The 22,708-nt window shown below is 37.4% G+C and overlaps 1 protein-coding gene across 5 annotated transcripts in view; it reads left to right on the forward strand.

Annotated features, from left to right (window-relative positions):
• The window catches only part of LOC109416987 (uncharacterized), a 33,397-nt gene that overhangs the window by 8,450 nt on the left and 2,239 nt on the right, over positions 1–22,708 (forward strand). Inside the window, exons 1-2 of one of the 5 annotated variants that reach the window (XR_003896274.2) lie at positions 9,329–9,558; positions 9,620–9,711. The exons of 3 other annotated variants lie outside the window; for them this stretch is intronic. Coding sequence is in view for 1 of the 2 variants with exons in the window: in XM_019691102.2 (XP_019546647.1) it covers positions 9,547–9,558 (12 nt within the window). In the remaining variant the exon portion in view is untranslated. Of the gene's footprint in view, positions 1–9,327; positions 9,559–9,619; positions 9,712–22,708 lie in introns of those variants that run through there. One more of the 5 variants, XM_019691102.2, reaches the window with a different exon arrangement.

Here is a 22,708-nt window from a genome sequence, read left to right on the forward strand (position 1 = left end):
CTGCTGTGCCGTTCACAGGAAACACGCAAGATCTACCAGAAGCTCAACGCATCCTGCAAAGGCTACGTGCCGCAAGCCGAAATCTGCATGGATAAGGACGGGAGCCTCCTGACGGACGGACGTGAGGTGATCGAAAGGTGGAAGCAGCACTTCGACGAGCACCTGAATGGCGAAGAGAATGTAGGCACGGAGGACCAAGGCAGCGGAGGAAATGACTATGTTGGTGTAGCAGAGAACGGGAACGAACCAACTCCCACGCTGAGGGAAGTTAAGGATGCCATCCACCAGCTCAAAAACAACAAAGCGGCTGGTAAGGACGGTATCGCAGCAGAACTCATCAAGATGGGCCCGGAAAAGTTGGCCACCTGTCTGCACCAGTTAGTAGTCAAGATCTGGGAAACCGAACAGCTACCGGAGGAGTGGAAGGAAGGAATAATCTGTCCCATCCACAAGAAAGGCGACAAATTAATGTGTGAGAACTTTCGAGCGATCACCATTTTGAATGCCGCCTACAAAGTGCTATCCCTGATCATCTTCCGTCGTCTTTCACCTAAAGTAAATGAGTTCGTGGGAAGTTACCAAGCCGGTTTCATCGACGGCCGGTCGACAACGGACCAGATCTTCACCGTACGGCAAATCCTCCAGAAATGCCGTGAATACCAGGTCCCAACGCATCACCTGTTCATCGACTTCAAAGCGGCATACGACAGTATCGACCGCACAGAGCTATGGAAAATTATGGACGAGAACAGCTTTCCCGGAAAGCTGACTAGACTGATAAGAGCAACGATGGACGGTGTGCAGAACAGCGTAAGGATTTCGGGTGAGCTATCTAGTTCATTTGAATCTCGACGGGGACTACGACAAGGTGATGGACTTTCCTGCCTACTATTCAACATCGCCCTGGAAGGTGTTATGCGACGAGCCAGGCTCAACAGCCGGGGTACGATCTTCACGAAATCCAGCCAATTTGTCTGTTTTGCGGATGACATGGATATTATTGCCAGAACATTTGGAACGGTGGCAGAACAGTACACCCGCCTGAAACGTGAAGCAGCAAAGGTCGGACTGGTGGTGAATGCGGCTAAGACAAAGTACATGCTGGTAGGTGGGACTGAGCGAGACAGGACAAGCCTTGGCAGCAATGTTACGATAGACGGGGATACTTTCGAGGTGGTAGAAGAATTCGTCTACCTCGGTTCCTTGCTAACGGCTGACAATAACGTGAGCCGTGAAATACGAAGGCGCATCATCAGTGGAAGTCGGGCCTACTATGGGCTCCAGAAGAAACTGCAGTCAAAAAAGATTCACCCCCGCACCAAATGTACCATGTACAAGACGTTAATAAGACCGGTGGTTCTCTACGGACACGAGACATGGACGATGCTCGAGGAGGACCTGCAAGCACTCGGAGTTTTCGAGCGACGGGTGCTAAGGACGATCTTCGGCGGTGTGCAGGAGAACGGTGTGTGGCGGAGAAGGATGAACCACGAGCTCGCTGCACTTTACGGCGAACACAGTATCCAGAAAGTGGCCAAAGCTGGAAGGATACGGTGGGCAGGGCATGTTGCAAGAATGCCGGACAACAACCCTGCAAAGTTGGTGTTTGCTAACCATCCGGTTGGTACAAGAAGGCGTGGAGCGCAGAGAGCACGATGGGCGGACCAGGTGGAGCGTGATCTGGCGAGTGTTGGGCGTGACCGAGGATGGAGAGCTGCAGCTGCAAATCGAGTATTAAAGGGCTGAAAGTCTCTTTAATAAAGATAATAATAAAAAAAAATCGAGTATTATGGCGGCAAATTGTTGATTCAGTATTATCATGAATTTGATGTGAACTAAATAAATGAAATGAATAGGCCTTGACATACCTAACATCTTTGCTGAAAACATCACCCTTCTAAAAAGTAAGGATCATGAGATATACGAGAATAAATGTTGGGGTCCAATGGACCCCAGGGTCCCAAAACTGTCCTTTATTTAAGGTATCCATTTGAGGGTTAAACTTAAATAATTAAAAATATAGTAAACTTGTAATAGTTTTGCATAGCTTCTCACATTTTAGGGTGGTTAATTCAGATGGAAATAGTTATTTATGCAACAAGTTGTAAAATGATGATTTTTTTAGCACGAGTCGTACATTTATCCAACGAGGCTTGCCGAGTTGGATAATTACGACGAGTGCTGAAAAAATCGAGTTTTGCAACGAGTTGCATACAACATTTTTTGTTATTACGAAAAATACTTATTCAGTATAATTTTCTCCGGCTACACAAACATGTATCAGTTGAAACCACGTGCGAGAGTCCATGATCCTCAGCGTACTTTTTTCTTCGATCAGGTAGGCTATGGTATAGTAGGTGTCGCTTTGTCACACCGTCATCTACCCCCTTGAGCTTCCGTCGTCGCCGTCGTCAAACATTTGTAGGAGCAAAGGAGTTCCTGGTCTGCAGTCCAAATCGGAAATGAAATCAACCTGATTCTAATTCGAGCTGCTCAGTGGATGAGGAATCAACAGCTGAATCTACAGAATATGTGACAGGTCGTAAAAAGTGTGTTCTAGCAAAAGTGCCGAAAAGTGCTACTTTTCAGCACCTTTACATCAGTACAGAAAAGAAGGCCGTTTCATCATACTTTCGCCAACTGAAAAGTAGGACTTTTCATAACGTAATTGTAAAAAATAATTTTCAGCACTTACAAAGGCATTTCACTGACTGATCAATTTCACCCCGAAAGTAAAATTTTTGATTTTTTCTTTAAAATGATATTTATTATAATAAAATGATTTGCTGTAAAAGTTTTAACCTCGTTGATTGATGAAAACCATGGTCGTACTTGTTTTAAAGCATTGAATTTAACCATATCGACAAACATTCAAAAATAAGACGCATAAAACTGCGAAAAGTGATCAATTTCACCCGAAATCACGGTACCATCTATATTGCCCCAAAATAACCAAAATATCATTGAAATTGAAATATATTTTTCATATGGTGAAATTCTTATAATTTCGAAGCAGCATCAAATAAGGTATAACGAGTTTTGGAGTGTGTCCACCATAAAAACAAGTGAATTGCTACCTTATCTACATTTATACAAAGATTTAGTAATGGATGAAGTATTTTATTTTTGATCAGATTTAACTTGAAATAGCAATTTTAATGTTGTAGTCGATTCGGAATGAACACTGGCAATTACGAATGGATGTATGCGTAAGGCATATTGTTGGGCGTTTAAGAGAGTTTGGAAAAAATCAATCCGATTATTTTAGCCTAAAGTTAATTTAAGGCTTCTTACGGCATCATCAGCATCGGCAGCCATGTTGGATATACGGCTCGAAATTTCAAAGTGATGATTTTCTGCAACCAAAGCGAATATTCGTATGAAAAAGTATCACTCTATAAGCTCACTCGCAGTGATTACGATGATACTTTTTCTGCTGTGTTGCTGCAGAATTGATAGTTTTTTATCACTTCAAAAACGCGAGGCAAACAATCATTGAAAAGGAAAAAGTCAATGATTCGTTTGAAAGCTTCGTGATGCATTATGACACCTTAATTAACTTTGATGTTATGTAAACTCGTTTAAGATGGAGTATTATATCTGTGATATTGATCTCCGTAGGCATATTACTTAACTGGTCGTTGCAATCAAAGAAATAGCGTATAATATGCAGGGCTGTCCATTATGCCCCGATGGGTGTCCATTTCGCCCCGTACCTTTCCTACCAGCCCCGAAAAACATACGGTTTACAATTCATTATTTCTTCACAATAAAAACATTCTACCTGCTGTAAATGATTGAAAGACGTAGGAAACAAGCTAAAGTTGTAAGTCAACTGACAATATGTTATGTTTTACTCTGTTATACAGGCCTAACGTACTCATTTGCTTAGGGTGTCCATTATGCCCCTACGGGAGCTTCACGCGATTCCCACGATCCGAATATCAACAACAAACTACAGCTGTCAAACTTTTTCAAGTTGCCGTTTGGTTATCATATAAAGTGAAAAATAACAAAACAGCTTTAGATTTGCTTTTATTGGAACTAGTTGGCACCAAACTATCTCCAAAAATGCAACCATGAACCATTATGCATTTAAGGATGCTTTTATGAAATCTAAGTGGCAATGACAACAAAAATCAATATTACGGCACCGACACATTGATTTCTTAATTATGAAGATTGCTTTCTTTTTTTGCAAATGCCTTTTCTTGACCAATATCTACAAGGTTTACTCAATTCTGAATGTGTATCACTACAAAAATGACAAAACCGGCAAAATTTTTGCGAATCATCACAAAAAATCAAGTTCATTGAAAAACTGCAGCTTTGTTTTTAATAATATTTTCATGTAAATGTAATGATTTCGCGGAGGGCATTTGTTTTTTTATTTCGACTACCACTTGTAATGTTCCTCAATGTCAGTTATCCACTTGTTGTGGATAACTGACACTGAGGAAGATTACAAGTGATAGTCGAAATATGCGTATCTGTCAAAGAATAAGCAAAATAGGGCGGGATTAAAAGATATAAAACTGATTACACTAATTCGAAGAGGGTATTCTGCTTAGAGGGTTCGAAAAGTCGGTACAAGCAAAGCAAAGCAAAGATAACCGTACACATTGTTGTTGCTACTCCGTGATTGACCAGAACAATCGAAGTTGCACTGAGATCCAATGAATGGTGCTTGGGACTAGCTACACACTCTCAATGTGCACAACTCGGCCCGGCCACGTCCTTACGGTCATCGGGAAAGGGGAAGGAATGTTAGTTCGACAACCGTTGTTACTAGAAACCGTGGAATCCACAGCATCCCCACAGTTGTCTCGGGAAGGAGTATTTGTTAGTAGGGTAGGGTAAGGTGTGGATCTTGGAGCCACCTTTGGTAGGTGATATGATCCACTAGTTATACCCAAGCAGCACACAAGTCACAAAGGAGTGTCAACAGCGCAGGTTTTTGGTTAGACAACAGTCATTTTCAAGTTATTTTGCCTTGGAGTTAGATTTACATAAATGTAACTCCTGTACAACCAAAAACCTGCGCTGTCGACACTCCTTTGTGACTTGTGTGCTGCTTGGGTATGTAAATACACGACACGGTCTTCATCCCGATTATTTGGTCGCGATAGTAAGGGTAATGCACATAGGGTGGGGTGGGGCAAGATGGGTCGCCTAAGGATGGATCATCATAATTTTGTAAATACAAATCGTATAGGTTTGTATTCGTCCTCTAATCTTTAATACACTAGTTAGCTATGCCAAATGTCGTTCAAAAGTTTTTTAAATACAAAATGTGATGTTAAACAAGCAGTTTTAAAAAGTGATCGATTTTGCGTCGTGAAAAAAGAGCGGGGCAAGATGGGTCATCTTTTAAGTAATTCACATTTTCTCAACGAAAAACGGCAATATATAAGATTTATTCCGTATTCATATATGCTCCATATCCATACTGAGTAAACAAGAGCTACTAGTAAAAATTTTATAAATTTATTTGGGAAATGAAAAACTTTACAATTTGAGTGGTCCTAAGACGACTTGAAAATCGATGTTTTCACTAAAAAAATATCATAATTTTATGTTATAATTTTAGGCGTTCATTCCGCTTGATTGAAGTGAGTTATGAGATAGTCTTGTAATAAAAAATAAATAGCTTTTGAATGCTTCAAGAATACGCTCAAAATTGAAGGTGACCCATCTTGCCCCGCGATCGTTTATATGGAGATTATATGGAATGTATCGCATAAGAAAGATGGCTTAAAACCATTTTATTTTTTATTTCCAATGAGAGTGAATATTTTATCAATCAATACCCTATACTTTTGTATATTCATGCTGGTCACCTAACAAAATAATTAACATAATCAAAACATGAGTAATGCGCTAGAAAATGGCACTGACCCATCTTGCCCCGCCCCACCCTACGTCAACGATCGTTCTATATTAAACGCGTCACCGCATTGATCGTTTACAGTACCGTGAAAACCGACTTTCCCACGAAAATTATTGCGCGCTTCTAATTTCGCATTCAATATTCGCGTCCCCATCTCCCTACCGAGAAAAACGACCGACTCACGGAAATAGTCGCGTCTTTCCCACAGTACTGAACTTAGAGTATACGGAGAATAAACTTTCAAGCTTAGATAGCTATTTTCGAATTATGTATTTTACTAAGAGTAGCCATATGTGTTACTTGTGATCAACAGCCGTTGAGGTAGTTAAGCCAATTATTTTAAATTTGCTCAATGATTATTTTGAACTGCAATCACTCTCTTCTTTCATTTTTATCGCTTCAATATTAGGCCTGCACCAGCACTACAAGATTAATTTGCAGATATGTAAATACACGACACGGTCTTCATCCCGATTATTTGGTCGCGATAGTAAGGGTAATGCACATAGGGTGGGGTGGGGCAAGATGGGTCGCCTAAGGATGGATCATCATAATTTTGTAAATACAAATCGTATAGGTTTGTATTCGTCCTCTAATCTTTAATACACTAGTTAGCTATGCCAAATGTCGTTCAAAAGTTTTTTAAATACAAAATGTGATGTTAAACAAGCAGTTTTAAAAAGTGATCGATTTTGCGTCGTGAAAAAAGAGCGGGGCAAGATGGGTCATCTTTTAAGTAATTCACATTTTCTCAACGAAAAACGGCAATATATAAGATTTATTCCGTATTCATATATGCTCCATATCCATACTGAGTAAACAAGAGCTACTAGTAAAAATTTTATAAATTTATTTGGGAAATGAAAAACTTTACAATTTGAGTGGTCCTAAGACGACTTGAAAATCGATGTTTTCACTAAAAAAATATCATAATTTTATGTTATAATTTTAGGCGTTCATTCCGCTTGATTGAAGTGAGTTATGAGATAGTCTTGTAATAAAAAATAAATAGCTTTTGAATGCTTCAAGAATACGCTCAAAATTGAAGGTGACCCATCTTGCCCCGCGATCGTTTATATGGAGATTATATGGAATGTATCGCATAAGAAAAATGGCTAAAAACCATTTTATTTTTTATTTCCTATGAGAGTGAATATTTTTTCAATCAATACCCTATACTTTTGTATATTCATGCCGGTCACCTAACAAAATTATTAACATAATCAAAACATGAGTAATGCGCTAGAAAATGGCACTGACCCATCTTGCCCTGCGACCCATCTTGCCCCGCCCCACCCTACGTCAACGATCGTTCTATACTAAACGCGTCACCGCATTGACCGTTTACACTACCGTGAAAACCGACTTTCCCACGAAAATTATTGCGCGCTTCTAATTTCGCATTCAATATTCGCGTCCCCATCTCCCTTCCGAGAAAAACGACCGACTCACGGAAATAGTCGCGCGTTTCCCACAGTATTGAACTTAGAGTATACGGAGAATAATCTTTCAAGCTTAGATAGCTATTTTCGAATTATGTATTTTACTAAGAGTAGCCATTTGTGTTACTTGTGATCAACAGCCGTTGAGGTAGTTAAGCCAATTATTTTAAATTTGCTCAATTATTGTTTTGAACTGCAATCACTTTTATCGCCTCAATACTAGGCCTGCACCAGCACTACAAGATTATTTTGCAGATATTACAGACTCCAGGAGTGATTGGCGAAATTATCCCAACTTCCTCTAGTATGTAAAGAAAAAAAAAAAACTCGGAATGATCTCACCCAGTTCCATGTCGTTGGATGACCGCAACCACTCCTTAACTCCTTCAATTTTCTGCAATACTGTTTGCTACCAAGTGTGCATCCATTTTTATCACTTCCAAGGAAGGAAAATGTGCGCCTGCCCTAAACACGTGCCACTTTTCACTTTTTCCTTCGAACAATGCAACCCGATCGTGATTCCCATCGCAACTCGGTTCGAAAACTCGGTCCTGATGCAATCGCGCACTTTTATTAACGTTTTCGCACTTATGAAGACTGAGTGTGCAGTCCAGTGGTGAAAAAATGCGCAATAAATTGGATACATTTTGGACTCTCTGGTTTCTATTACCAAGCCTCATTCAAAAGATTAGATTGCTATGAATCATTTCCTCTCGAAAAATACAATTTGCTTTGATTTTTTTTATCAATGTCGTCATCCTTGCGAGTGACGCAACATGCTTATACAAAAAGGCAATGTGGTTTTGGAGAAAGCTTGCAGATGAACACAAATTCGTTTATCATTCTAGCGCGTTTAAAGTTCTTCTTATTCGCCTTTGTCAATCCAGTGATTAGAATGTGAGCCAGCATATTGAAGTGGCAGTTTCTTCGAAAGAAGTTTCATTAAAATATAGGTTGAAACACTGGATGTCCAAATTATATACCTCAGAGGGTTCAAAATGCTTTAGGGGAGTCCAAAACAGTAAAAACTAATGCTTCAGAAATCAGGCCTTGTGGGTATTTTTGATAGACAGTCGATGCTTCTACGACCATCATACTAATATGATAATCATACATAACACCCTCTATGCTCTTTCATGTTGACTTAAATTCAAACTAACGTCCTCCAGGGGTCCAAAATTCAACTGTTACTCAGCTAGATCAAAATTTTCCCGATGGAATATTTTTCAAATTTTCCATTCATACTATTTGGTTAAAATTCTGGCATTCCATGAAGAAAAATCCGAGGTACATGAAAGCTCGATAATAATCGAAGTTTTGACACCGTGCCTCATAGGCGTGATATTTCTCCCGCTTATAAAAAAAAACACTTCCGGGTGCGATTGAGGCGTTGGCTGGCATCAGTTTCAAACATAAATGTTTTGAACATATGTAGTTGTTTTAACATAAGGAAGAAGTTGCATGAGGGGTTACGTACAAATTACTAACATTGCGATAACTTTACAAAAATCGAAATAAATAATTAAAAAAGAGTTGGAATAGTGGAAGGAGGAAGGTGGCCCACTATTTAAAACTTTAGTCAGAATTGTTTAGTTTAGTGTTTAGAATTGTTTTAGTTGGCGATTTTCTGAAAATCTTCTAAAAAAATATGAAAATGCATTTGGTTGCTCAAATTAATAGACCCCCGTTATTTAAAGCCATGATAATTTCTTCTGGGCCCTCGATTTTTGGCAATGGTTGGCTCATTTAAACTGTTATATGTATCTTGAAACGAAGTGTTAATGAAAAGAGAAAAGATAGAACTACTGTTTGCAGTTATAAAAATTTGGGTGGACCATATTGTATGCAGTCGTCATCTTGAACGTTTATATAGAAAACGACAATGTAAATAGTGTGCCGGTCTCAGCGAGAATTAGTCATTTGCATTTTTTGTGACATATTTCATGTATCACCCTTGAGCGAGCCACTCAATATAGGAATATAGTTGAGATTGGTTAGGGAGGGATAGTGTAGTCTAGATTCAACCGTTCAAGCAACTAGAGCCAAGCAGCGAATATTGTTAGCTTATAGTGCGTCTTCATAGATCTGAATGCTTACCCTTCAAGATGATATCAAATAAGCATTTTCGTGTCATGGGCATAATTTATTCTGGTCTATGTCTGACTAAAGCATTTTTATTCTTCGTTAATGCAAGCGTCACAATAAAACCAACTAATGGTGATCAAGGTATGTCTATATTTTGTGATTTATTCATAAAAAAAATAACAAGCGCTTTCAATTCGTACAGGTGAAACAATCAGTGGCTTCAGCATCTTAGTGCTCAATACATCTCTAGTTTCATTCATTTTTAATGCTATTCTTTTGTTCGGAATATTAAATGTGAGTATGAGTAACATAAATGCAAACGGTTTTCGACGCGGGAAGATAAAAACGGCGCTTACTAAGAAATTTTACACCGCTGGCAAAGGCGCAAAAATCAATAATATTCAATAAAATGTTGAGGTTCAGAATGGCAAAAATCTGCTTAACTTTTTGTTGAAAACTCCATTACTAGGCTGCTGGTGTTATCTACAAAAGCACGCTTTTTTATTCTTCAATCACTTAACCTAATTTACAGCTCTATTGTCCACTAGGGCACTGCGTGAGCGATTCCAAATTGGAAGCTGTACGTACACTTTGTATAGCGCCTAAATGTATTCTTTTCTAATTGTACTACATCGAACTGGTTGTCGTTGTGCTGCTTTCACGTTCTACCCTATCATGGTAGAATGATGAGCACGAGGATGTTAATGTGTGGCTGATGCTTGTTCCTGTTTCCAGTACGATTGGGGGTCCATTATGGGTTGCTGTCGCTGATGTCCAACTATCCGGGTTCATTTGAGTCCTGCCGAGCAGCGATGCCGGAATGGCGCCAGGGACGATTGTAGATCGTACGCCGCTGTTGAAGCTACACTGAAAAAAAAAACTGATTTTAGGGGTACTTCGCACAAAACGCTCCATATCTCGAAAACCGTAAGAGGTGGAGCTTCGACATGTTCTACGATTTTTTCTCTTATTATGGGCTACAATTTTTCCGAGCCTTTAAAAAATATTTCGAAAAAATAAAAATTTTATCTCACTTCTACACTGAAAGCAGCCTTGTCGTGAAAATTACTACAACAGGGATTACAATTAACAGACTCGCACCAACGTTTTTCAACCGAAGTGACTTTGTGTTTATCATGAGAAGACATATAGTATTTATTACTATTATTCTGAATTCCTGCTAAGGTTGTTGTCTTCACTATTGAGTAAACTATTCGTCAGTTAAATATACAATACAAGGTTGTTACTTTGACTGTTTCCGATTTACTGCACTGTGGTAGTGGTTTTGTTGTATTTCAGCATAGTTTTAAATCACAATTTTATTTATTTGAAGCTATTGAATTTTATTACATTAGATGAAAACATTAAAAAAAATTAAGATAAGATTATCGCCACCACGATTGACCGATACCGGCATCTGCTTGACGTCTGAGGGAAGTTTGGAGCAGTCCAGTTTGCAGCTCGGTTTGCAGCAGTCTCCGTTTACTTTCTCCAGGTTGTGAGCAATGGAATCCTCCCGTATGCATCCACCGGGAATTTCTAGGAACTATTAAATTTCACCATTTAACAATCCTGAAAATAACATGACCCCTAGTGAGAAACTGGAACCAACTTATTTTATAGATTAATATAAACTTACCGTAAGAAATTTTAATTCTCCAAGTTAGATCGGACGATTATCAAACGGAAAAATGCCTTTTGGCACCGTCGTAATTCTGGATCTTTCCATATCATCTAAAACGCACAGAAGCAAGCGAGTATAACATAATAATGATATTTATCTGAAATTTTGGCTTGCCTTTAATAACCTTTTGATTTCACTTGAACATGTTGATCTGTAAACCGACTTCACTGCGTTTTAATCTCGGTTTTATCATACTGAACAACTTATTTAAAAAAATAGGTCTGAAAAATGTTTTGTACTCTTTTTGCAGAGCTCACTGCGTAAACAAAACAACAATTTGCAATTACTTCACTATTTTTGTTATTTTTACGACCAAGATAGTAATTTTTACGATCAAATGTGCTCGTGCTAAGTGAGGATTTTAAAAACACTGAGTTGTTAATTTTGCAGTCAAATCACTATGGAAAACGGGGTCAACCCAACTATTTTTCAGTGAATTTCACGGATTTCATGGTATATTTAACAAAACGTTATGCTTTTAAATTCAACAACGCGTTTGTCGTTCAGAATACTATGAAATTGATTTCAGTGTAGGGGCATTAATCATTTATTACATTTTATCAAAAGACGCCTTTTAACGTGCAGAAAAACTTTTCAGAACACGCCAAACCTCTAGAATGAAGCTGAAAATAGTTATTAAATTTTGATCGCAAAATAATCGATTTTGAACACTGTGCCATGGAATATTTTACCTTCTTTATGGCTATCTTCCACTTCGTACGTACTGTGCAAATAGATAGGACAAGTAATGGTCAAGTAATGATTCCGCTTCAAAATTACTCGAGCAGTTCGCAGATGATAAGTAAGGTGAAAAGTGTAACACTCGTAACGTCTCCCGTGTGAATCCAATGGAGCTGTCACTTTTCCTCGGAAAAGAAACGTTTCTCGCCATGCTGGATCAGTTGTCAAAATTACTTGCGGGAAAGGTAGAATTTTACTTGAGCACCTTACTTGGCACCAGGAAACTTAGCTTAAATCAACAATCATAATACCTAAAATGATTGTGTATTGCGTGATTGCTGGATTTGGCAATTTTATATTTCTACACAAATTTTTAATCAGACGATTATTGATTTTCGTTCAATTTGTGCTGAAAAAACTTGCACTAATTACGAATTCAGAGCAACATTTCATTAAAAAATTAATAAATAAATACATCATATTTCATATTTTTCTGACCAAATGCAATAAATAAGCTTCAATTGCTTCTAACAACATTTTTTATCTGAATGAAACCTGTTTTGATCTGCAGCTGGTTGGTTGTAAGTGTACGGATTCTAAAGTGCGCAGGCTTTAAAGCTAAACAAAGTGACATTTTTCTTCCATAAAATTGAAATAAAATGTTAAAATTGTTTTAGCATAGATTTTTTGATCTCCAGTTATACATATTTGTTTTTATTTTTGGTTTACGTGTGAGATAGGCCGAATAAGGGGACTATGCAAACGAAGCATCCCAATGCCCTATATGAAACGAAATTTGTCCAGTCATCACTAGCGTGGCTCAAAATACAACATTTAAAAAAGTCCGATGGGTACCCTACTCATTTCGTTCTATATGACGCCACGGTGTTGTGGTCAAATTTTCAGCTGAATCCGTTAACATTTAGGCGGTGCTAAACTCATTTGAAGTTTGCACGAGAGTTTATATGGGAAAATATCGTTTTTTGCATTTGTCTCGTAAACGGCTCAATATGTTGCTAAATCACAACATCGATTATATAGAACTATTGCCTTATATGTGCCGAAAAACTTTGTCGAAGACTGCAAAGTCATCCGAAGCTTGTGAAAAAAGATATTACTAACACACCATCTGGTAGTGCTTAACATTTAGGGGATAACAAAAGCAATGGAATCTCACTGATTGGGCATGCACTGCCCATGCTATAGCTTTTTACACAAGTATTTGATCACGTTGCGGTCTTCGGCAAAGCTTTTCGGCATATTCTAGGTTATACTTTCATTTAATCGATTTTGTGGTTTGAGGGAATTAAGAACGTTTCGAGGGAAAAGTACAAAAATCGACGTTTTTCCCTATAAACTCTCATACAAACTTCAAACCTATAAAGTCTCATACAAACTACAAACTTCCAGGTCACTGTGGCATTGAATGGAATGAAATTTCAGACGAGCTTGCTAAAAGTGGTTCCAATTTACAGTTTGCTGGCCCAGAACCATTCTGTGGTATATCAAACTGTACAATTAAAATGCTCCTAAAATTCTGGGCTGAGCAGGAGGTGATATCCAATTGGATGGATGTCAAAAATTGCAATCAGTCAAAACAATTTATAACACCAAATGCTTATAAAACCAAAAAGCTCTTAGAGCTCAACAAGAGAGCTCCATGTACAATACACTGGCATAGTAACTGGACACTTCCCGAGCAGGTATCACTTGAAAAATATTGGCCAGATTCAGAGTGATATCTGTCGTTTCTGTAATACGGAACGTGAAACCTTGGAACATCTGCTTTGCAGTTGTGGTGCAGGCAAAGATTTTTAAATAGCAGTTGCTTGCAACCCAGTGAGATCTGGTCTGCAGAACCTGGGAAGGTCTTGGGGTTTATTGATTCCATTGCACCTGACTGGGAGACGACGCGTCGTGACAGAAGCTGATTACTTGACATATGGTAATTAGATAGCTAGATGCGAATATCAAAACGGGACATGCCACAAAAGTTCAACTTATCGAGAAAAGTTCCGAATCAAACCCACCGTCTCCGGATTGGTGATCCAAAGCCTTATCCACAAATTTAACTGGAGACCCATTTTTTTATAATAAATTTAAAAATTCACAATTTAAAATAATATCAAAAAAGCAATTTAAAATTTAGCAATAAAATGTGTGAAAAACTAGCTTAAGTTGAAATTCACGAAATAAAAAGATTAAAAAAAAAATAACGATAAATACGAGAAATAAACTTAAATGTATTTCTAGCCAAAAGTATCGGGCAAGCCATGCGGTGAAGCCACATAGAGGAGTGATAGGAAATGAGGGGACAGAAGGCCGCCCATGTTTCCAAAATCCGATACACCGTAACTGCGCCGATTCGGTTCTAGATAATGCACAGATTCAATAATTTTGTACAAAAATTTTAAATTCTAATTGCACACATTATTTTTGTCTTTTATTCAGTCTTTCTATCATAGTTCTGTGGTTCGGCAACAGGCCTTTTATTTTCTATTATTTTCGCTCAGTGTTAAATTTGTTTTTTCTTGATTAATTGCCATTTTTTTTTTCGAGAGATTTATTATTTTTCTTATGTTTATGAAAAATTAAAAAAAAATAATGGTGAAATTATATATTTTTTATTGTTGTTTTTTATTTATTTGTGAAAATTCGGAGATTTTTTATTGCTCGAAAATTAATTACACTAGTTTACAGCATTTTTGAACTCGGTAAGCTGATGATCATTTTTGGTGTAGAATCATGCTCTGAGTTCGAAAACGCGAAGGAAAAAAATTACAGTAGTGCGGAAATTTTTTCGACTTTCCATACAATGTTGATGATTTGAAATCGATTTTTGTTCTATTTTTAAGCAAAGTCGCTCACTGCACAATCTCATTCTCCGTAATCAATGCTCCGATTTAGCTGATTTTTTTACTGTAACTCGCCCATATATGATATGTCACATAAACGTTGAGAAAGGATTTTTAAATTGTTTTTTTCTTGTTGAAAAAAATACATTTCTTCATAAATTTTTGGAAATTTTGCTAAAATTTAAGGAGATCGTCCCTAAAACTCGCCAATATCTTGAATTTCATCAATCTGCATTCAGATGATTGAATGGTATTGTATTCAGCTTTTAATTTATGGAAAAAGATTTGAAATTGGTTGAAAAAAACCCAAGATATTTGAATTTTAGTAAATTTCATATTTAAAAAAAAATGTTAAACTAGATATTGAGCTTAAACTTAAAAACTTCTCTACTTAAAATTTTTTGAAGCGTGGTTTCGAAATCAGCGCTAAATTATGCTTCAAAAACTTTGAACGTTGACAGAAGTTCATGACTTTCATTTTATTTTGTAAACTAGTGTTATACGTGGGAAACTGTGATTTACTTATGCAATGTTTATGGAATTTTTATAATTTATTATTGCTTCCGTCCCTATTCCTTTATTGGCGAAACTGGACGCATTTTATATTATTATTGGTTTTTGATTTTTTTTATTAAATAACGAAACAATATTTTCAAAATCGATTTTCATACACAGTTAGAGGAAGGGTCGAGCTATATCCTGATTTTTTTTCCAGGTGTTAAGCTTTTGCCAATTTTTCAGAAACCATATTTTTTCGAAATTTTGTCCAAAAATGGTTTTCTTAAAACTGAAAAACATTTTCCACCTGAAAAAAAATCAGGAGATACCTTGATCGTCCTCTAACTGTGTACGAAAACGGATTTTGAAAATATTGCTGCATTATTCAATAAAAAAAAAATCAAAAACCAAAAAGTGAGAAAATGCATATTTTATGGGGCATTTATTTTTGCTATTATTTAATAACCCTTGAGTCATATGATAGTCATTTTTCAAATCATGCTTTAAGTTTAAAGCGTTTTTATATAAATGAAAATAAATCTCTCGTCGGTTTCACCTGAAGTCACGGTAGATTACTCTTTTTGATAAGGGTGTTGATTTATGTGGGTGGATACAGATAGGTCCCACAGAGACAGAAACGTGTTTGTTCATTCAAAGCAGATGGGCCATTTTCAAATGTTAGGTTTGGTAATATAAACTAATAGCATGATATAATATTTTATTATTGGGAATCCAGGATTTCAAAATATTATCTTTAACGCCAGTGATTTTTGCAATATTATCTGAGATACCGTAGACCGGGGTCAAATTGATCATTCGGGCACTACATTGTTATTCCATACTGGGAACTCTTAAGCGTCGTAATGATCTTAAACTTTTTACGTCATCTGGTTCGTAGATGTCCAGAGATGAGTATAGACTTTTATTTTTTTTAGAAAAAAGTTAGTTTTGCCTTATTTTTTTTAGGAATTTGCAATTTACTTCTCATTTAACTTAAATCATTGCTACTAAACAATCGATTGCCAATAGGACTTCCCGTAAATTCTCTGTTTTAACATTTTAGTGGAGCCTTGGTTGGGAAGTTATGTAGCTAATCAGAACATGAAATAGGGTAATTGATCCGATCATGGAGGAGTTAAGCGCTGGGTTCATGTTTAAACCATAATTGTATCGCCCCAAGCAAACTTTTTACATGGATTGAATTGAAAATAATAAAATCCATCCTTAATCTACGGGAAAATAACGAAATATTGCCACTTTGATGTTGTTATGAGCATTTTATTCGTTTTTATCTGAAAGAACATTGTGTTCCTAATGTTGCGGTATGTGTTCCTAATGTTGCGGTATTTTGTTCCTATTGTTGCGGTATCCCATTGAAATCATATGGGATACCGCAACATTAGGAACACTACCGCAACAATAGGAACACAGCAGCAAACACATTTAGGAAAATATTTTTTTAAAATAGGTTTTTGGGCAAATCTTAAGCAAACAAATGGTGCAATCTCATAATTTAAGCACCATACATCTATTAAAAATACCTTTTGGTAACGTTTCAGTCGAAAAAGTGCTCAATTGCCATTACCGCAACAATAGGTACTACCACAACGATGGGAACAATTACCCTACTTACAAAAAAGTTCATTTTATGATGAAATAGTCCTTTATTCTGATAGAAATCACTTATTTCAAATGAAATTGCCTACCTTTAGGCATTTAAGGAGAAATTTCAAAATTTAATTTTGCATTTTAAGTATTGAATTCACTAGTTGTAAGATTTTGAGCGCGTTATTCGGTTTTAGAAGAGCAAAATTAAGCTTAGAAGGAAATGTTCGTTTCCAACCGATGCTTAATTGTATACTGATCAATTTCGCCCCAAAGTGGCATTTCCATTTTTTTGATGTTTGAAGTTATTTAACTTAAAGTTTAAATTTGTTGAACAAAATTCTATAACACGGTTCCATGGAGATCCACTGGGTATTGGATTTACAGAAATTCTTTTGGAAATATTTGAATCGGCACTGATGTTATCCGCACAAGTTGTTTTAAAGTGATAAATTTGACCCCGGATTACGGTACCTTCAAGGTGCCAGTCACCGTGGGGGCTCCATTCACCGTGTGCCTTCGAATATTTCTTCATTATTTCCATATTACAATTCAATGGTATGACAATTTCCTTTAACCCGTAAACACCCGGGACGATCTACTTTTGGTAGAAATGCAATATCTTCTTTGTTTTAAAACATTTTACCCCGGATTTTTTTTATAGTCAAGGGGAATAGTTGTGCTAAGAAGTGCATGGTACCTCCCCCCTTTGCACCCTCCCCCCTTTTGCGGGGAGCCGAAAATACGTGGCTTTTTTTGTATTTTTTATAAATTCTGCATGTTTTTGCTCAAATTTCATCGTTTTGCTATAATCATCAATAGTTTTCACTGATCCTAGACATGCTATGTATTACTACCCATCATAGTCTGTTGAAGTTTTGATCCCAGAGCTATTCTAAGACCTCCAAAATACTCCGAAGTTTGTGACACAAAGCTAACATTCTCAATCAAATTTTATGCACGATAAATGATCACAGAACATGGTCTACGGTACTCAAAAAGCCTCAAAACACCCCTAGAAAATTTGCGGTACATGACTTGGGTGATCTAGGTCATCCAAACTACTCTGGAATTTATTTTATCAAGATCTATATGCATCTACCATCGTTTGTGTTCACTCTGTTCAAGAAATTTATTCACGTTGATGTCCATTAGATCTCACTATGCTATGAGCAACTTTATATTGTGGTAGTTGGTCATTCCGTGAAATACAAATGGCCTCCAATACTCTTTGAAGTTTGAGTTACGATATCTACATACTGTATCATGCTTTAGTTGTGAAAAATATTCGTGGAATGTAGTCTAGGCTGATGATGGAACCTCAGTGCATATCTATAATGCTTTTGGTACACTCATGGGATATTCCAGGCTTTCCAAACTATTCTGGAGTTAGGAACTTCAAGGCCTACAGGCGCTACTCTTGTTTTTCTTTACTCTAACGGCATGATTCTTTCACGATTGTGTCTGTTGCACCTTATTATATTACGAGTATATCCATTTGTAGCTACTTGGGTGTCTACTGGCATACAAATGGGCCCAATGTATTTTGAAGTATGGGTCGCAATATCTGTAAATCTTAGAATATTTTTATTGTAGCGAATGCTCGCGGAATATAATCTACGCTACTCTTAGAACCTCAGAGTGCAATTCTGGTATCTTAGCAACATTCACTTGGTGATCTAGGTCATCCAAACTGTCCTGAATTAAGACCTTCAAGCTCTACAAGCTCTACTTTTGTATCTCTTTACTTTATCGATGTAATTCTTCACCTCTGTTGTAACTCATAACATGTTGAGTATTTCTTTGTGTTCCTTGTGCATTCACTGTCATACAAATGATCTTTATGGTATTTGGAAGTGCCGGAAATTACCCAAGAACTCCTCTAGGCGTTCCTCGGAAATTCCTCCAGGAGTCCATCAGAAGTTCATCGTGATGTTCTCCAAGAATACCTGTACGAGTTTCTAGGGAACGTCTCAGGACTTCCCGTGAAATTCTTCTGAAGATTCCCAGCAGTTTCTCGAAAATTTCATGCTGGAATTCCTTTGAACGTTCCTCAGCAATTCCTCTGAAAACTCCCCGAGGATTCCACAGAAGTCCCCTAGAATTCTTCCAAGAATCCTTCCCTAAGAATTTCACCAGAGAACCCTCTAAGATTTGTGCCTATAATCCCTTTAAGAATTTCGCCAGAAATTCTTCAAGGGATTCCTCCAGAGTTTCCTCCAGAAATTCTTCCAGGGAATACTCCAGGAATTTCTCTAGGGATTTTTTTCCGGGTAACTTTCCCGGTTAATTTCTCAAGAAGTTCCTCCAGGAAAACCTCCAGGAATTTCTTCAGGAATAACTGATAATTAATCTATGAATTCATCAAGGGATTCCTTTAGAAACTCCTCCACGGTGTCCTACAGAAATACTTCCAGGAGTTCCCCCAGGAATACCTCCAGGAATTCCTCCACAAAATTATCCCAGTATACCTCCAGCAATTCCAGCAGGGGTTCTTCCCGGAATTCCTCACAGGGATTCCTTAAAGTCTTTCAGGAATTCTATCAGTCATTTCTCCAGGAATTCCTCCAGAAATTCTTTCTGGATATACTCCAGGATATATTTTAGAAATAACTACAGCAAATACTCCAGGAGTTCCTTCAAGATTTACTCCAGGAATTTCTCAAGGAGTTACTCTACGAATTCCTTCTGGAATAACTACAGTAAATCATCTAGGAATTGTTCCGGGAAACACCTCAAGAATTCCTTCATGGAATATTCTAGGAATTCCTCCAGGAATAACTGCAGGAATTCCTACACGAATTGCTGTAGGAATTACTACAGGAATTTCTCCAGAAATCCCTTCAATTCCAGTTCTTGTGGGAAATACTTAACGTGAATTCGGAATTACTTGCATGAATTGCTCCATGAATTTTACAGGAAATACTTCATAAAATCCTCCAGTAAATAAAAATTGAACATAACTTCAAAATTTCCTCGCAGTTCAAGGAAATTCTTCAGGAATTCCTCTAAGAATTTCCCTGGAAAATTCTTTAAAATTTCCTTCACAAATTACTACATGAATTCTTGCAAAAAGTACTCCAGGTATTCCTCCAGAGAATTCTCCAGACATTTCTTCAAGAAACTTTTGAAGACATTCCAGGAAGTATTCTTGTAGGAATTCTGGGAGGAATTCATGAAAAAAAATCTTCAAGGAATTTCTGGAGAAATCCCTAAAGAGATTCTTGGAGGAATTCTTGAAAGATTTCTTGGAGGTATTGCTGAAGGAATTCATGGAAAGGAGTTCTAGAAGAGATTGCTGAAGTAGTTCTTGGTGGATGTCTTGGAGAAATTCCTGGACGAATTCTTGGAGGTATTCCTGTAGGCATTTCAGATGGAATTTCTGAAGGTATTTATTGAAAATCCCTGGAGGAATTTCTGGAGAAATTTATAAAGGAATCCCTGGCAAAATTCCGGGGCGGATTCTTGGGGGAATTTCGACACAAATATTGGAGAAAGGTCTTGGAGAAATTCTTATTAGAGTTCCTGTTGGACTTCTTAAAAGGAAAAATTCCTGGACGGATTCTTGAAGGAATATCTGGAGAAATTCCTGGAAATTTTGGAGAAAGTTTTGAAGGAATTCTTGAAGTATTTCCTTGAGAAATATTGGAGGAATTCCTGGAAGAAGTCTCGAAGCAGTTCTTGGAGAAATCCTTGGAGTTTTTCTCGGTGGAATCCCTGCAGTTGTCCCGGGAGTATTTTCTTGAGGAATTTCTGGAAAATCCGTGGAGGAATTTCTGGCGAAATTCTTGAATGGATTATTGTCATAAATGCTGAGGAACGTTCGGAGGAATTCCAGCATGAAATTTTCGAGAAACTGCTGGGAATCTCCAGAAGAATTTCACGGGAAGTCCAGAGACATTCCCTAGAAACTCGTACAGGTATTTTTGGAAAACATCACGATGAACTTCTTAGGGACTCCTGGAGAAATTTCCGAGGAACGCCTAGAGGAGTTCTTGGGTAATTTCCGGCACTTCCAAATACCATAAAGATCATTTGTATGTCAGTGGATGCACAAGGAACACAAAGAAATACTCACCCGAGCAAAGTCTGACAGCAAATCGAAAACAAATTTAGATGTTGTGATATTGTAAATTATGATTACTCAGGTTGATGTCGTTTTGGTCGTTTTAACGGTTAAAACATCAAAAATGAAAGCAGAAAAATGTTCCTGTGAGAGCAAGTTGAAAACAATTCCTGCTATCAGTGATGGCAAATTGATTACTGTTTTTGCTATCAGTGCGAAAAAATGAAAAAATCGTTAAATGTAGAGTTTTTCGAATAATATGAAAACCTAAATGCAATACGTTAATTGCACTGATGGTATATCATTAGATGCTTTATACAAGGTCGCCTAGAAGTTTTGAAATAACACAAAAACTTAAATATTTGTAATAATTTTAAATGACAGCAAAACGATATCAAAATTTGAAATCGAAATCAATCAAGATAATCTGATATCAAAACATGATATCAATTTGCTGCTGATTACAAATCGTGTTTTCGATTTGCTATCATTTTGTTGATAGACTTTGCTCGGGCAACGTGTTATGAGTTACAACAGAGGTGAAGAATTACATCGATTAAGTAAAGAGATACAAGAGTAGAGCTTGTAGAGCTTGAAGGTCTTAATTCCAGAACAGTTTGGATGACCTAGATCACCAAGCGAATGTTGCTAAGTTACCAGAATTGCACTCTGAGGTTCTAAGAGTATATCCCAGGTAATCACTAAGCATTTGAATAAGCCGTGTATCAGCCCGTATTACGCATTTAAACTGCTTGCTGCCCTACATAAGCAGTTCGAATGCATAGCTGCCTTGAGTTAGCATAAGCTGTGCTGCTCAAAAGCTTTCGGCTGTTAATTAGCATTTCAACTGCTTGAAGTGGTTTCACTTAGGAGCATACAGAATGCTATTCAACTGCTCTTTAAATGCTAGGAGTAAAAAGGTTGGGAGATGTGTTACGCATTTGGCAACACATTTTTACTCTCTCTTACAAAGCCTATGCTTCTGTTTACAAATTTGTGCATCTTATTTGTTTCTTCATTTTCCCCTACTCATCCAAAAGCACCAAAGAAAACATTACTGCAGCTGGGTTGGATTGGGAACTTGTCCATCAAAAAACCACCAATTATTTATCATTTCGTCGGAAAATATGTTTCGAATAGGTGGATGCTTTGGTGGATCATAGGATTGTTTGAAAGAGGGAAGAAAATCATATTCCACAGATATTTAAAAGAAGGGATTGTAATGCTCTACCACAATGAAATATCTCAATGAAAACAAGTTTTGGATGTTCAATCTGAAGCTGTTATCGAATCATTATTTATATTGGCGATTAAATCAACGCACGCCACCGGGACAGCTTTAGCATCGTGGATCAGGAGCAACAGAATCCGAAGCAGATATGATTAATCAATCTTCGGATCGTAAGTTCAAACCTACATCACTACACAAATCAGCAAAAAAAAAAGTACCACCTAGCACCGGCTGGAATATGGAAGGACGATGAAGCGGGGAAGCAGGCTGAGAGAACGAGAAGCAGACGTCAATCTATTTTTTTTTTTGCTCGACGAGGCGTTACGCTTCTTTGACATTTCGTCACGACGTTCCTGAAGGGATAGCACTAAGACAGCCCGTTATTTTGCCAAAACCTGCTGTGAGGTAGCACTATAGGCGCATATACGGCTAATTAGCATTAAACGCCTTGTCATAAAGGCTACTATAATGCTGAAGGAATGCTATTTTAAATGCTTACTGGTTACTTGGGTAGCGTAGATTATATTCCGCGAGCATTCGCTACAATAAAAATATTCTAAGATTTACAGATATTGCGACCCATACTTCAAAATACATTGGGCCCATTTGTATGCCAGTAGACACCCAAATAGCAACAAATAGAGATACTCGTAATATAATAAGGTGCAACA

The sequence above is a fragment of the Aedes albopictus genome, chromosome 3 (assembly GCF_035046485.1).
Source record: "Aedes albopictus strain Foshan chromosome 3, AalbF5, whole genome shotgun sequence".
In the NCBI taxonomy this organism is placed as follows: Eukaryota; Metazoa; Arthropoda; class Insecta; order Diptera; family Culicidae; genus Aedes; species Aedes albopictus.